Here is a 17,156-nt window from a genome sequence, read left to right on the forward strand (position 1 = left end):
GAGGAAAAGGTCGGCCACACCGAAGCGAGGGCTGCAATGGAGGTGGCATTAAAGTATATTGAACAACAAGCTGGGTCATCTTCAATAGACATCTTGGTTTCTAAAAAATGGAGAGATATAGCTTTTAAAAATTTGCTTAATGTCAAGAAACAGAAGAAAGTTGCCGATTTTTTTAAAACAAGTTTGTAAAATATTTAAATATGTATATATGTACATAAAAATAAATAGTATTTTTCAACTGTATATTCCGTGATCTTTATTATTATACACCTTCCTGTACATGTGTTTGATATATGTATATATGTACTTAATTTTTCTCATGAAAATGCCTCCACATCGGATTAATGCCAGGCTCTAGTCCGGAGGTGGTCGGTTAAGAGGGAGTCTACTGTACGCTACGGCGTACTTTTAATAAGCAAAATGGGGTACCAATAAAAAAAACTTTTTAAACCGTTTCGGAGCAATATTAAAAAAATCGGTTTTATTTTGTAACCTTAATACCCCATAACTTTTTGTAGGTGAACTTTTCATGTAAGTAAATTAGGGCCAAATCGACTTATTTTTATCTCTAAAAATCGTGGTATAATTTGTGATCAAACTTTTTGTGACACCCTGATATGTATTTTATTCCCAAATGATCCTAATGGCCAATATATCTGTTTCTAGTATACCAGCGACGAAGTGTTTAGTCGTTCGATAGCACGTCAAGCTGAAACTGCATCTCTATATGTTCCTGTATATATGTATGAATTATCATGGTATAACAAGAGCAACACCTTCCCAGGTATATTAGTTTACATTATAACTACTTTTTTTTTTATAGAAATAGCCGTATCCACAAAAATTTTATTTTAAATTACAATTACAAGTAGGTAAACAAATTTCAGGTGTTGAACATTCAGCCGATTTATATTACATGTGGGGTGTAAATTTCGATGGTAATACACACAACGAATCCCTTCGCAAACCTATACTTAAATGGTGGACCAACTTCATAAAATATCAGTAAGTTTTATCTTCAAATATCTTAGGCTTTTCTTTAGGTTTTCGCGTATTAAAATCACCAATAGTATTTAATCACAAGTTAGTCCATTAATTTGTAATCTCATATTAGTCTTAATTTCCTGAATTTGTATAGTTTCATCGTATATAAGTGTGAAACATATCGATTAGTAGCTTAATTACAGTTTTTTCAACTTCCTGCAAACTATAGATCGCCTAATAGGTGTTGAGGAAATGCCTGCAATCATTTCCTTGGTTCAAATTATATTTGCCAGCTTTCAAAAGTCAAAGGTTTTTGTTCTATGCAGAGGGCAATACACTTATTTGATGAATCGTAGCATTTTAGTGAGATTATAAATATAGCTTCGAGAGTAGTTTGAGAGGCAGTATATTTAGTAAATTATAACTAAATTCGAATTTGTCCATTGGTCAGTTTTGTAAAAGATAAAAAATGTTCCAAGAACAGTATTTTAAAAATTTTGATCTAATTAACAAAACAAAAACTATCCAAAATGGAAGCGAAATAAAGTTCCAAATTACCACTGATATTATTAAATAATAGACAAAACTATGGTTTATATTTAACTTAGGGTAAAATTATTTATTTGGCTTGTTAAAAGTAGTAAATGATAAAGTAATATTACCAGTCCGGCACCATGCGAACACTATTAAGGGGCGATTGTGTAAGAACATTTAAGCCAACAGAGCTCATCTAGTTCTTTTTTAAATTCCAACTCTCATTTCATTAATACAAAGTTCTAAAAAAAAATAAAGAGATGTTATATTCTTGTAATAGAGTTGTCATTCAATAAGTTTTAATAGTTCTGTATTCATTTATCCATCTTTTTCTTTGCTTAATAGTTTATTTATGTTGCTTATGTTTACAGAAACCCTACTCCTGTGGAAGATGAAGATCTGCAAAAAATCATTTGGCCAGAAGTTAAACCTGGATCTGTGAAGTATTTGAATATTGATTCGACATTTGAAGTCCAAGAAAACCCTCGACAATATAATGAAATTAAATCAATTTTAGATCCTTTTATAAGGGAGCCCCTCATCTCATATTAAGGTGAATGATATGTAATAAAAAAGTTAAAACAAATAATAAATGAATAAAAATATTTTTCTTTAATTGATTTATCATTGTAAAAATAGAAAAATAGGAAACAAATTCCCTCTACCACTGTAATAGTCCAGTTTTGTAGAATTTCATCGCCTTAGAGTAGTTGTTCTGAAGCTATTTTCTTGTGGCATTTTAAATTAATTTTAAATTAATAATTGTGGCTTATTACCACTTAGAGTAGTTGCATGAAAATATTGAATTCCGAAAAATTTACAAGAAAAAACAGGAGAAATACTGACACCAGAAACTACTGACACCAGAAAGATTATATATCTTCCTCCTCAGTCCTAATTCCTTTTGGGATGGGTGACACCATCAGACCTTTACAGTTTTTTCACGTCTTCTTTTTATGCCTTCCATTTCTTCACGATTTCCCTCCATCCTTCTCTGTCCTGGGCTAGTTGTTCGGCTTCATGTAACCCTTGGTTAATCAATATTTTTGTTTAATCTACCCAACGGCCATAAAGTTTGCATTTGGTAAGCTTGATTGTGCTAAAACGTGGTTAAAACACAAAAAAACCAAATTAATGACATAAACTTTGACATATGGATAGTTTTGATAATACATTGACAGCATTGACATCACTGTTACTTTATATTAATTCCTTTGACCAAGAATTAATACAAAGTAACCATCTGGTTGACTCACTTAACCTATTTCTATGTTTTCTAATTACTAATGATGCTTCAGAAAATAATATCTTATCAGGTACTGAAGTTGCAGGTATTAAAAGAAAATCACGGGCCATCTTTGATTAAGTCGGATATTCTGTCTCATGCGTCCACCAGATCCAGATGAAGTCGAGGGGTACGCATACAGTTTTTCAAGGTCCAGTATAATCATATACTTTCTTTTCATTTCTGTGTGATTCTAGAGATTTATTCATTGAGTGTAGAGTTTTATTTTTCTGCTTTTCCAAATATGTTCAGCAGACCATGTCCTGTGAGTATCTGCGTCAGGAGGTAATCCAAACGCCGGTGCCCGCAGTCCATCCCTCTTCTCGATTAGGAATCAGCGACTTCCTCCAGTGCGCCACCCTTCTCATCTCGTCTCATGAATCTTGCCACACCATTATGCACCTCTCCCTTTCTTCTTTTTTTTAAATCTTTCGATATCTTGGGCAATAGAAACTCTTTTAATCTTTCTTGTAATACATGAACTGTGGAGAGATAGCCACCTGGCTAATGTTTATTATTTGTATTACTATTCAAAGAAATATTTCAGATACAACTGATAATAACACATCATAATAATTCCATTAAGATTAATAATATAATAACACTCTACTTGATTTTTTTTACTATTTTTTATGTGATAAAAATTTCGCATTCACAGGTGTTTGCACTTAAGGGATAAAATTTATGCTAAGTTTAATACATAACACTACTACAAAAATATAATCTATTATTTTTCACTTCAAGATAATTATTCACAACAGGTTAATATGATTTATATGTTTTATTGATTAAAGAAGTTATCTGTGTTCGAATTTTATTGAGATAACAGTCGAAAAACAGGTATAAAAGTGGATTTGTGTATACATTTTGTGTCTCTATGTTTACAAAATTAAACCATGGCTCATCTAAAATTACTGTTTTTTTGTGTTATTATATATTTTGCCAAAAGAGGGGTAAGTATAGTTTTTTTCTCTACCTTAGCTTTTATACAAAAAATGTAAAGCAGACAAGTCCATAAAAAAAAGGCTTAAACACGATGTAAAAATAGCTTTAGAAGCCCTGAAGTAATCTCTAGGCTAGTATGAAAATGCCAAGAAAAACTAACAGACACTGAGAAAGTATACCTTATCAAGCACATGGGAAAATACATATTTAAAGGTCATGAGGTAGTCATGGTTGAAGTACTGCAAATAACTAGCAAAAGCATAACAAGCTTTCTTAGTAGACATGCAATAGTCAAGGAACACCTGCAATGAGACTCTTTAATGTCGACTCTGTTGCAGAGAACCAGAAATATTCAACCATTTTTTGCAGGACTGTGAGGTACTAAATCGCAAACTATTATTACTTAGCACGCTTAACATAGGAGACATTACCAAGGGACTCCAAGTTGGTACAGGATTCCAAAATTCTGAAGCGGATATCATAAATAAATGGAAGATGTATAATAAACCAATTGGTAAATTACAACAGATCGCTTAAAAAAAGAAACTATATCAATAACAACATGAAGAAAAAATCGGAAAAAATTTAAGCAGTTTCAAATTGTCTTTATGCTCCAAAATGCTTTCAAATAACACAATTAAAGATTGCCCATGTTGGGAAACTGATTTTACTGACTTCCAATTGCAGTTTGAACCTTTTCTAAACTATAATATTCAAAATATGTGTCCATTGGGAAGACTTAAAAAAATAAGCAACCATCCATCTCTTCACCCGTTTGCCTCAATACCTTTGTATTGGGCATTACGTCTGTCCAAGGTAGTCTCAGTAAGTGTACAGTCACATTTCTAAAGCCTTTAAATTTTAATAGATGCTACTGTTAACGTCCATCCTTCTACTTCGTAAAGTACAGTAGTGCAGGGAGTTCGTAACATTTCGTAGCTCGCCATAGGATGCCAACGCTTAGGTTGCGGTTGCTTAAGAGCTTTCTCATTTTTATTAATCTAGATATTGCTATTTTAATTTGGATCTTAGTCTTTACGTCAGGATTCCACTTATAATTTACTGTGTATCCTAGATATTTGAATCGGTGTATAATTCTTTCTTATACTCTTTTAATATTTTCGATTTAAATATGCAGGTCGATATTTTAAATATTCTTTTTACTTATTTGCATCCAATTCCTATTGCAAGATCGTCAGTCCAACGCAACGTGTTGGTGGACGAGCTCTACTTCGGTAGGCATCAGCTCTTGGTCTTCATTCCAGTGTCCGCTATGTTCATCTGATATCTATCATTCAAGCCAAGTGACCTGCCCAGTTCCACTTCAGTGTTGCTATTCTCTCTACAGCATTAGCCACTCCTGATCTTCGTCATAGCTGGCAGTTTGGGATCTTGTCTCGCACATCCCCTTTGAGCCACACGGATATTTTTCACTATTCTCCCTGTCATAGTCAACGTTTTCGCTCCTAAGTCAACACTGGCAAAACACACGGATTAAAGGTTTTTCGTTTAAGACATATTGGTATGTCGGACGATTTGAAAATGTGGTTCAACTTGCCGAAGGATGCCCAAGTCAGTCTTATACGACGAAGAGGCTCAACGGTTTGGTTATCATTTTCTATACGAATCTCGTGACCTTGGTATTTATAGGCCATTACCTGGTCTATGGATCTTCTTCCTACGCATATGCCTTCGCTGACTACAAGATTTGTTATCATTTGGGTTTTACATATATTTATTTTCAATCCAACTTCTAGGGAGAAAAGGTATAGCTGATTTAAAAGTTCTTTGACATCATCTATTTTATTAGCTTTTAGCACAATATCATCTGCGAACCTCAGGTAGCTAAGCTTTTCTCCATTTATGTTGATACCATGCTCGTTCAGATATGCCTTCTTACAAGTATGATCTAAAAGCTTCGTGAATAGCTTTGGAGAGACGGTGTCTCTTTGCCGTAGTTCTCGCTGTATACAGAATTTTCAGCCAGTCAGTTTTCCCTTTACATATTTATATATTCCGAAAGCGTAGTGAATAGTTTCGATGATATGGTGTGCCCCTGATGTACTCCACGTTGTATCAGGAATTACTGAGTTATGACGATTACCCATTCTAACACTAGCTGTTGAGCTTTTTAGTATTTGTTTAATTATATTTATATACCGATAGTCTTTTCATAGCCTCCAAATATTAAAGCTACTGGTTTATTATATTCAGTACATTTTTCTAAAAGGGTATATTACCAATAGGTGATCGTTTGCTCCGAAGCATAACCGGTTTGTGGCTTTGCAATTCGAGCGTGTCTTGAGGTCTCCGCTAAAAAATTGCCTCTTCACCAATAACAAGATGAGGCAATAGTTTTATATTAAGCACTCTGTTTGATTTTGCCAGGGTAGTTCTGGTGAAGGAAACAAATTCCTACAGATAGATATAAGAACAATGTCTTAGGGAAATATATACAAAGTAGAAAGTTCCCATTTTATATTTTTATATGAGTATTGTGTATATTCACTACATTTTTTTGATATTTTTTATTTATTAAAAACGAAAAACACTCAAAACAGGAAGAATACATCAATCACCAATCTACAAGGACAACAACATACTATAAAAACATCAGTAAAAGAAGCCAAGGGATATTTTTTCTTTTTTCGTACTCACATTTTAAAAAAAATAATGTATACAAGAAATTTTAGTAAATGAAGTATCGTAAAACGATTATTTTGTAATTTCTTATCTTAATTTATTTTTGAACATCTTTTTACTTGCTTGTGTCAAATTAAAAATATATTTCCAATCTATAAGCGGTATTCTTAATAGTAATAAAAATATATATAGTAAAAATTACCAACTTAATAATCATATTTATCATAATTTTTTTGTTATTTGTAGGTAACTTCACCTGTATCTACTACCGATGATTTAATAGTTACATTATCTACAGGAAGTAAAGTGCGAGGGCATGTCCTTCAAAGTTTTGAAGGGAATGACTTCCAGGCTTTTGAAAGTATACCTTATGCAGAACCTCCCACTGGCAAGAACAGGTTTCAGGTAAAATATAACAGATTGATAATAAACACTAGTTCTTCTCTCTTATAAACACTAGGTCCTGACCACCCAGAAAGAGTGACCACATCGTGATGTTATGTAAGGTCTGTTCCAAATCGCCCAGAAACCAAACCATACAATGTACGGTAACGCTTCTACGTAATAGATAAAATGCGTTCCAACTGAAAATGGACCGTTCATCGTACCGTTCCTTTGGCGCTCCAACTCAAGTTGTGATCGTTCAACGTACGGTTTCGAAACCGTTATTTCAGTACGCGGGCACAATCCATGATACAATGAAAAGACATGTCCTTTTTCCTGGACTGTTCTTTCATTGTATCATGAATCATGGGCACAATCTATTACCGTTTGGACTGACCTGCGCATTTAACAATTCTCATGTTTTAATTCTTCGTTTAGTTGGTCCGTTGGTGGTTTTATTTAAATTTTTAACTGAGAAAGTATTTCAGAACTATTTTTATAGTATTTGTTGTTAACATTACACACAAAATTTACAGTAGTGGAAATGAAACTTTTTTGTCTGATTTCAAATATTATTTTTTTCTTCAATTGGATCATTTTTTGCTTAAATTATATTGTTTTTTCTTTCAATTATATCATTTCTTATTCTGATTTGTTGAAGTTTTTTTCTTTCCGATCGTTCATTATAATAACTGACTCTGTCAATTCTAATTTTTTCTAATTCAGGTGTCCTTTTTGACAGGTGTGTTTGGTGTTAATATAAATTTTTATTTCTAAAAATTTTTCCAATTTTTTTCTCACACTCAAAATTTATTTACGGCCTTTACTTACAACTGTGTACATTAGTATAAAATATAAATATTCATATTCAATAACAAACTTACCCGTTTTGTTTTGATTATCTACAAATTTCTTGTAATTCCTTTTAAGCACCCTCCAACTATTTAAACAATTATTGGGTGTTACTTTGATATTACCATTATCATTGAAATGTTGGACTATTTTTAGCCACAGCAATTTGGTACTAAACTTTGCGTTTGTATTTGATACATAAATCTAGTAATAATTTGGAATCGTTTTCGGTCCATTTACAATCAAACTTGATGTTTGTGTTTTGTGCAGATGGTCTTGGCGTGGATGGATAAAAAATTATAAATCTGCAATTTACAATAACACAATATTATTTTAACTAACAAATATTATACCTTTTCCAAATTTTACTTATCTGGTTAAAATTCAGAAAGAGAGTCAAGTGTCAAATAAACAAACAAATAACCAATTTTACTTCTTTGTGTTTTTTCCTGTTTTTAACGAATGGCCAGAATTCAAACAAATAACCAGTCCTTAGGTCAAAATCCGTTCCAACACGTCTGCGTCTCCCCTTCGCATCGTAAGCGATGTTCTGTCTATCTTCTTAGTTTTTCTTGCTGTTTTGTCAATATATATGACGTTCCTTATCTCTTCAGATCTAACGATATCTTTATACATATAATTTTAAAAATATTACTGATCAAATGTGAAATCTCTTAAAAAATGTCTTTAGTAAAATTAAAAACTATAAATCCTTGCAGTTTCAATGCAGAAACATAGCACTTTCCTACTCCGTCTCGCAAAGGAAAACAACCTTTCTTAAGTAGCAGAGCTACCAATTAAATTTAATTTTCGGCTAGCTATTTTTTTAAAAGAGGTAGACCACTGCAATTTTTCCAAAACTCTAAAATATCCACGTTTGGTTGAATCTTTCGTCGTTAGTATTTCAATATCGATCTAATGAATATCCTCTTCGGCTAATGAATCATTAAATTCCAAGATCATTGTTGAAGATGATGTGAATGTGGAGTTTATGAAGGCAAAGGGCTTATTAAGTCGCCCGCCCCCGTTTTGGACTGTTTGGATCCTGATGGTATCTGTTACACTGAAATTCTAAAATAGTTTCTAGAATAGCTTTTGCTGATTACTTATCTTAATTTGGATTTAGAATAGAACACCTCAACCTTTACAATTAGCTAGATAAAAAATATTAATAACATGTTTTTATTTTTTAGCCTCCTATACCAAAAACACCATGGGAAGGAGTATTTAATGCAACTTCTAACAATAAAACTTGCCCTCAGTTTGGTTATGGTATATCTGAAGAGGACTGCCTTATTGTAAATGTGTATAGACCAGTGGTAAGTTATTGTAATTCATATAGTAAAAATTTCACCAATTACACTCCTGTAAAATTAAAGTGTTATTTTATATTTCAATTAAAGACTCAGTATTAAATGCACATAACGCTTTTGCAAATAAACACTTTAGTTGTATTATTTGGCGTATAGTCTCCTAATAAGCAAATATATTAAGGTAAAACAAGAATAATAAAAAAAATGGTAAATGGTTGAATGGTGAACTACAACGTTTGATTCCCTAAGTCAAAACTCAAGCCGATATGACAAACTAAAAGAAGAAAACTTGACAGCCGCTTTGTTAAATTGGCCAATGGAAGTGCGGCAGCCATTTTGGGAGTGTTTGCAGCTTACAACTCACTTGCGACCGTGTCACATCTGGCGGAAATCACCAAAGAAAGCTAGATATGTTCTGGAATACATTCCCAAAGCTTGGAGAATCGCCTGTAAAATCTGGTGACGAAACATGTCACCCTGGCGGAATTTTTAGACATAAAAGGTGCATTTGATAATACCCATATCAATAGGTATTCTTATATCAACAATGAGTTCTTACATCAATAGGTATACATACTTCAGTTGGATAACTCAAGATCTAGATCAAGACATAGAGATACGTAGCAGGATTGAGCAAGCCAGAACAGCATTTACTAATATGAGAACCTTGCTAAGCAATAGCAGCCTTAACTTAACTCTTCGATATCGATTTGTAAAATGTTACATTTACTTACTTACTTACTCCGTGGCGTTACAACCCTTCGTGGGTTTTAGCCGACTTGACAACATGCCTCCACTGTTTTCTGTCTTAAGCAACCTCCATCCAATTCTCCACGCTCATAGTGCTTAGGTCTCCTGCTATATTATCTCGCCACCGGAGACAAGGGCGTCCGCGTGGTCTCCTTCCAGTTGGAACTTCCTCCCACACCAGTCTTACTGTTCGTTCATCAGAATGTCTTCTGAGGTGTCCTGCCATTGGAGTCTTCTGGACTTTATTTCTTTTATGATGTTGGCGTCTGGGTAAAGTTCTTCGAGCTCTTTGTTAGTTCTTATCCTGATGCTTCATCCAGCACAGGGCCAAAGATCTTCCTTAGGATATTTCTTTCCCAAACACATAGTCTCTCTTCGTTTGCCTTTGTTATCGTCCACGTTTCGCTTCCATACATTACAACGGGTCGTATGATGGTTTTATAAACCTGTATCTTCGTACGTCTTGTTAGTTGTTTCAATTTTATACCGTTTTAGAGGGCAAAAGACATCTGTTGCCGGCCTGGATCCTGTTGTTTACTTCTTGTGATCCGTTATTGTCTTCAGTTATTGTTGTTCCAAGATACTTGAATTCTTTAACGCGCTCAAAGTCATCGATGGTTACATTTACTCTATACTGCTATATGGTGTAGAAACCTGGACCATAAAGGCCAATGTGATGAACCGATTGGAGGCCTTTAAAATGAGGGTATTTAGAAGACTACTTAAAATTCCCTGGACAGATCATACAACAAATGTCGGAGTAATAAATCGAATGAACAGAGAACGAGAATTGCTGCCAATAATAAAAAGAAGAAAAACTGCTTATCTGGGTGATATAATAATATTTCGAAATTCCAAGTACCAGTTCTTAAAGCTTAGTATGGAAGGGAAGATAGAAGGAAAACGGGGAATCGGAAGAAAGAAATACTCATGGCTTAGAAACATAAGGGATTGGACAAACCTTGATGCCCATACACTCTTTAGAGCCACACAAGACCGAGAGGAGTATGCCAGAATTGTCACCAACATCTACTACTTGGATAGGGCACCATAAGAAGAAGATATCAATACATTGTGCACTGATGAGGAAGAAAATCAACAACACAATAGTCAAGTGGATTGTTCAGATCCTTCAGAGTAGAATAATATACACAGATACGTATGAAGGTGTCAAAACCTGAGGAAGTAATGGGTGCCCTTAAGAGAAAGTATTGTCACTAACAATATGAAATATAGTCATTGATAACTTGCTTCATGGGCTTAGCAGCTAATGAATTTGGATCCAGCGTTTTGCAGACGATATTGTAATAGCCTAATATTTCCAGTACTGTTGCGGATCAGATTTCATACGCTCTTCATTATATAGAGAATTGGTGTCTAAAAGAGAACTTCTTTGTGGACACTTTTAAATTAAACTAGTAACATTTACTAATAAGAGGTCAAGTGTTTAGGAATACTATAAAGAAACTAAAAAGAACCAATGAGGATAAGTAATTAAGGGTAAACCAAAATTTCAAATTCCATATTAACCACATAATCAACAGGGTTCCTCGAATCTTCTAAAACTATAGTCAAGTTATAACTAAAACCTGGGGCCTAAAACCAAAGGTAGTCTATCGGTAGTCTTAAATTTACTTTGGAAATTTTCTTCTTTCTCTGGGATATTTGGTTAGTTTCTAGATAATGCTGGAATATCCCCGAACATGTATAAATCCCGCGAAGGATTTATAACATGATAAATATCATCTAGTAACTTTATATCAGCCAATAAACCACAATCAAGGTTTTATTTCAATCTGGATCTTTGTTTATTACTCACACTAATTCTGTTATATTTTTTAGAAATCTAGCAATAAAGAGTTATTACCTGTATTTTTCTGGATTTACGGAGGAGGTTTCAACAGTGGACTTGCTAGTATTTATGATCCCAAATTTTTAATTGATTATGATATTATAATTGTAACAATTAACTATAGGATAGGAGTTTTAGGTAAGCATTTATTTAAATGTATTAAAATAGATATAGAATAGATTAGAAATTGATATTAAAAATATTTATCATAAGTCAACCGTTTCAAGTTGATTTTATGGAAGCCAGTTTAGTACCTACTGCTGAGGGCATGATTGATGGAAAATTTCGGTCACATTTCTTTTAGTCACGAACTCAACAGCTATAGATCATTAACCCAGGCTGTAGGTGAAAAAGTGTGTAGCAATTACTGAGTGTTTGAAACTACCCTGTTTTATTAAAGGCGATGTCAGGATCAACTCGTGATTCGTGTACTTCTGGATTCATAGAGGAGTATGGTTCATTATATGACTCCAAATTGTTGATCGCTTATGATATTGTAATTAATCAACTATAGGATGAGAGTTTTAGATAAATATTCACTTAGAGATATAAAATTAGAACAATCCCATTCAAAAATGATAATGTGACGGTGAATTCTAGCTACGTTAACGCAACCGATTCTTTATGTTGCACTCTCCAAAAGACGGTACTTTTATATTTTATTGAATATTCTTACACTTGAATACTTACAAAGTTAACCGAGATCAGGTCGGACAAAGTTGCGTTACTACATTTGCACGGTGTTAGCAATTAATAACTATCTTTTACTCTAGCGATGTGTCCACTTCCATTTAATTTTAGCTATCTGTTTTTAATGTCCTATACACCACCACAATTTTGTCATTTATAACCCTATCTGTCAACGCTATGGCCAACAATGATCTTTCCACTTACTTTTCGTGCATATGTCCTTGTTAGACTAAGTGTTTCTTCGCCATGTATGAGAACAGGCAGGACACATTGATCAAAGGTTCTTCTTTTTAAGCTAATATGTATATCACCTTTAAAAATATCAAGTATTCTTCTATATGCTGTCCACCACAGAGTTATTCTCCTTAGCAGCTTAGCAGTTTGATTATAACTCGTGGATTATCTGAACGGCCATGATTGATATATATATATATATATATATATATATATATATATATATATATATATATATATATATATATAAACAAACAACACAGTTTATTAGGGCTGCAGTCAGTAGGTTTGGCCGGGATGTTATAGAAACACTCTTTTGACTTTTCGTCGAGCTTTCGAAATTCTTTTATTCCTTCTTCAAGACACTGTAATTAGAAAAAAGTGTAAATATTTACAACATATCTCAAATTGTCATTACAACTTACTAGCCGTTGAGATTATTTGTGAAAAGCTACGACACTTAACATTAAAAATACACATATAAAATATAACATGTAAAATAATGGACAAAATACATTTTAAAATTTAGTTGGAAAGTTAAAACTTTGTTAGTGACATCTTTTAATGGTGTGTTCTGACTGATCCATAGAGAACAGAAAAAAAAACAGAAATAGTGTGATTAAAAGGTTATTAGGAGTTCTTGCTACACACAACGCAAAAGTCTAAGGATATTTTAATAATTTGACAATACCAATGACAGAAATTTCATGGCCATATAAATTTGCTTGTACTATAATTGTTGATACAGACAGTCACTTCTTATCAAAAAAAAAATTGTAAAACTGATAGCAATACGTATTTTAGAATGTTTTTTATAAGGGACAAAAAAATCGACATTTTTATGTTTTGTTTATTTTTAATTTTAGTCACTTTATACCATTCTTGCTTAATAGGTGAGTTAAAGATATTGTCTTTTTGCCATGCAACGACAACATTTAACGTTGGACGAGATGAATAGAGCCGTGGGCCTCCTTTAAGCTGGTATGCGACAAACTCAAGTTGCTGACCAGCTGGGTGTCTATCAAAGCGTCGCAAGTCGTTTGTGGTCGCTCTACAATCGTCGCTCAAGACCGATATTTAATTTTAAATGCCAGAAGGCAGCCAAAAATCACAGCACCCGAGCTGGTTAATGAATTACAGCTTGTACATAATGTAACAATTAGCAGCAGTACTGTAAGGAATCGTCTCTATGAAGCCAATCTTCGTAGTCGGCGACCACTGAGATGTCCACCTCTATCTAAAGGCAATCGCGCTGCACTGACTGGGCCACAGTTTTGCTTAGAGACTAGTCTAGATATTGATTTCATTCAGATTCCCGTCGGACAAGAGTTTGGAGACGACCCGGAAATGGAAAACGATTACGACATCTTCAAGAAGTGTATACATACAGAGGTGGTGCATTAATGTAATGGGCCGGAATCATGATTGACGGAAGAACTGACCTCATTTTCCCACGTGGCTTTCTCACGTGACATCTCAAGTCAGCAATATTTAAACACTATTCTTGAACCTGTTGTGCGCCCGTTTGCTGCTGCTGTTGGAGAAAATTTTTACTTTATGTATGATAACGCTCGACCACATGTTGCGCATATTGTAACAAACTGGTTGGATAACGAGGGTATTGATGTATTGCCGTGGCCAGCACAATCACCGGACTTGAATCCCATGTATGAGACATGCTCCAACGCAAAATTCCTCCACATATGGACAATATCTACAATGAGTTTCAATGAAAAGAGCTTCTGAGAGAAAAATGGACACAACTACCTCAAGCAGACATTAACAATGTGATTCGGAGCATGAACAGTAGATGTAGAACTGTGATAAACGAACGTGGTGGCCATACTTTATTTTAAGTTTAATTTTTTCGTATTTTTGACATTTTATGGTGGTATGTGAAACATGGGTGATTTGCAATATATTTTTTTTGCTCCAATTTTCTGTTTTTTTTTACAATTTATGGTTTTTGACATATTAAACAACAATTTAAACTACAAATTTTGTATTACTTTTTTTAAATTGATTAGAGATAAACAAAATACGTCTATTTATAAAAATATCCCTAGACTTTTGCGTTGTGTGTATTATATTACTGGAAGTAGTATATTAAACCTGTCTTGATAATATGCAACATGTTTTGTATGCAGGTGTATTATGGTGTGTATATGTAAATATTACTCAATTTATCTATGTCTGACTTTTTATTTATACAAGACGTATTAGATTTTATGAAACACATTTTCAAGAAAACACGTTTTGAATGGTTTTTTTCTTTTGCCAAAATACAGGAATCTTCGAAATTAAATTTATGTTTTAAAGTTAATGCATGTTCTGTGAGCGCACATGCGTTTATCTTTTTGGTTTTTATGTCGCTACGATGAATTATTACTCTATTGTAAAAATTATAAGATGATTCTCCTATATACACGTTTTTACAATTGGCACACGGTATAGAATAAACAACATTCGATGACTCCTGTATTGTGAAAGGATCCTTTGTCTTTGTGTACAACTTCGATACCGTTTTCACATTCTTAGTTGCAATTTTTAAGCCACTGACATTTTTGAAAATGTTCAATAGCTTAGGTGTGTGAACTGGAATATAGGTATTCCAGTTCTCACATCTTATATAGGAAATACAACTGTTTGTATTACTTACATGTGTTCCACTTATTATTTGAGCGTAAGTTGCATGATTTTGGTTGTATGAGTTTGTATTATTATGGACATCATTTACATTTGTTTCGCCTGTTGCTTGTGTGTAAGTCGCGTGATTTTGATTGCTTAAGTTCGGATTATTCTGTACTGTATTTCTGTTATATTTCAGTTGATTTTTCGCTGGAGTGTGCGATGATACTCCTCTTGCTCTGTTTCTACTGCTAATTAACTCTTTATATACCATGCATCGTTTGTAATTTGCGGTGTGTGCTCGATTGCAGAGAGCGCATATGGCAGGTGTGTCCCTAAGTTTTTTACAATCGGCTGACATATGGTTTCCTCCATATTTGACACAGTGATAAGGTCTATTAAGTATGTCTTAGAGTGTCCATACAATTAGCATCTGGTACACTGAACAATATTATTCTTTTTATACAGTGGCTCAATAACTATTTTTGCGTTGTTTATAAATTAAATTTAATATATTTTTTATTATTTTGATTAGGTTCTATATCGACGTAGAACATCATTAGAGGATCCTTACTTACTCTGTGTTTTATATTTACAATATTGCGTATTAAATGCCCATATTTTTCCATTTCACTTTTTATTATAGTAATGGGCACTGTATGATTTAGATTACGAAATACAACTCTGTATGCTCTATCCTCTTTCATTTGGGTGCATCCAAGGTATGTAATTTTGTCGATTATTTTCAAGGTTCATTATTAGCTGTGAATTGTTGCTGTATTACGTCGTTTTTACTTACTGCAAGAATTTTGGTCCTCTTCTTAAAGTTTAATTTCATGCCGTATCTGTCACAGGCTTCCACTAAATGGTCTATTAATGTTTGCAGATCCTCCGGATTATCAGCAATCAAAACTGTATCGTCCGCATATCTTAAATTGTTTATGATTTCACCATTGATATTTGTACCTTCTCCTAAACCATCAATAGCTTCCCTGAACAGCATTTCCGAGTAAGTATTGAACAACGTCGGTGACAAAATGCAGCCCTGACGTACTCCCCGTTTTATCGTGAATTCTTGTGAGGTTTCGTTGTCCTTGTATACTTTGTAAAAAGTATAAATTTTTAATTAGGCGTTAATCTTTGTCATTAATACTAGATTCTTACAGTATCTGGAATAATTTTTGATGTTGCACCTTGTCAAATGCTTTTTCAAAGTCTATAAAGTATGCGTAGACTTCGCAGTTTATGTTTCTAGCTCTCTGTATCACTACTTTTATGGAAAATAGGACCTCTCGCGCTCCCAGTCCGCTTCTAAATCCAAACTGAACACTGCCAATGTTTTCTTCAAGTTTTCTTTATATGTGAGAGTGAAAGAAGGATTTTGAGTACATAGCTCATTAAGCTTATAATTCTGTAATCAGAGCATCTGGTGGCATTTGCTTTTTTGTGGAGAGGGATGAAGGTGGAAACTAGCCAATCTGTAGGAAATTCTGCAGTTTCATAGATTTTGGGCACCTGATGTAAACATTAAATAATGGCCTATAGAATCTTCGTATTCCGAAGAGTCAAATTTGAGTCCGATGAACATCAAAAGCCCTGTTAGCTTGAAAAATACAATTACTATTTTAAGGAACAACGAAAATGAAGCGGAAAACACAAAAATAGTTACAGACAAGCAGGCCATCGAAGTTTGCAAACCTAAGAATGCTTTCCATCCTCGTATTAACTTCATCAAGAAAGATACTTTGGAACCATCGATAAATCTGGATGCTTTGACCCCACTAAGAGTTAGAATAACCAATAAAGCAACAGTCGATATCTTCTAGCAAGATTAAGGGAACCGTATATTTTGTTATATGTATGTAAGAAGTGGTATAAGTTATAAAAATTTTTGACTATATAAGCAGAAATTAAAGAGGTGTCATATTTTCTTCAGTAGAGAGGTTCCACCAAGTTTTATAGCTTCTGTAGAATGTAGAATGTAGAAAATGGGGCGGCCAATATAGCTTCTGTAACTATTCCATCATCTCCCGCAGCCTTGTTGCTTTTCATTTTTATTTAT

General features: G+C 33.6%; 2 protein-coding genes across 3 annotated transcripts in view; both read left to right on the forward strand.

Moving 5' to 3' along the window:
• LOC140447329 (para-nitrobenzyl esterase-like) overlaps nt 1-2,134 on the forward strand; it is a 32,190-nt gene extending 30,056 nt beyond the window's left edge. For both annotated transcript variants that reach the window (XM_072539929.1, XM_072539928.1), the window contains exons 9-11: nt 667-784; nt 888-1,005; nt 1,890-2,134. In XM_072539929.1, the coding sequence (XP_072396030.1) occupies nt 667-784; nt 888-1,005; nt 1,890-2,070 (417 nt within the window). In that variant the 3' untranslated portion in view covers nt 2,071-2,134. The remainder of the gene's footprint in view (nt 1-666; nt 785-887; nt 1,006-1,889) is intronic.
• Nucleotides 2,135-3,604: 1,470 nt separating this feature from the next.
• The window catches only part of LOC140447330 (para-nitrobenzyl esterase-like), a 32,123-nt gene continuing 18,571 nt past the window's right edge, over nt 3,605-17,156 (forward strand). Inside the window, exons 1-4 of the mRNA XM_072539930.1 lie at nt 3,605-3,756; nt 6,638-6,796; nt 8,821-8,946; nt 11,533-11,680. Coding sequence (XP_072396031.1) covers nt 3,700-3,756; nt 6,638-6,796; nt 8,821-8,946; nt 11,533-11,680 — 490 coding nt within the window. The 5' untranslated portion in view covers nt 3,605-3,699. The remainder of the gene's footprint in view (nt 3,757-6,637; nt 6,797-8,820; nt 8,947-11,532; nt 11,681-17,156) is intronic.

This window comes from Diabrotica undecimpunctata, chromosome 8 (assembly GCF_040954645.1).
Source record: "Diabrotica undecimpunctata isolate CICGRU chromosome 8, icDiaUnde3, whole genome shotgun sequence".
NCBI classification, from domain to species: Eukaryota; Metazoa; Arthropoda; class Insecta; order Coleoptera; family Chrysomelidae; genus Diabrotica; species Diabrotica undecimpunctata.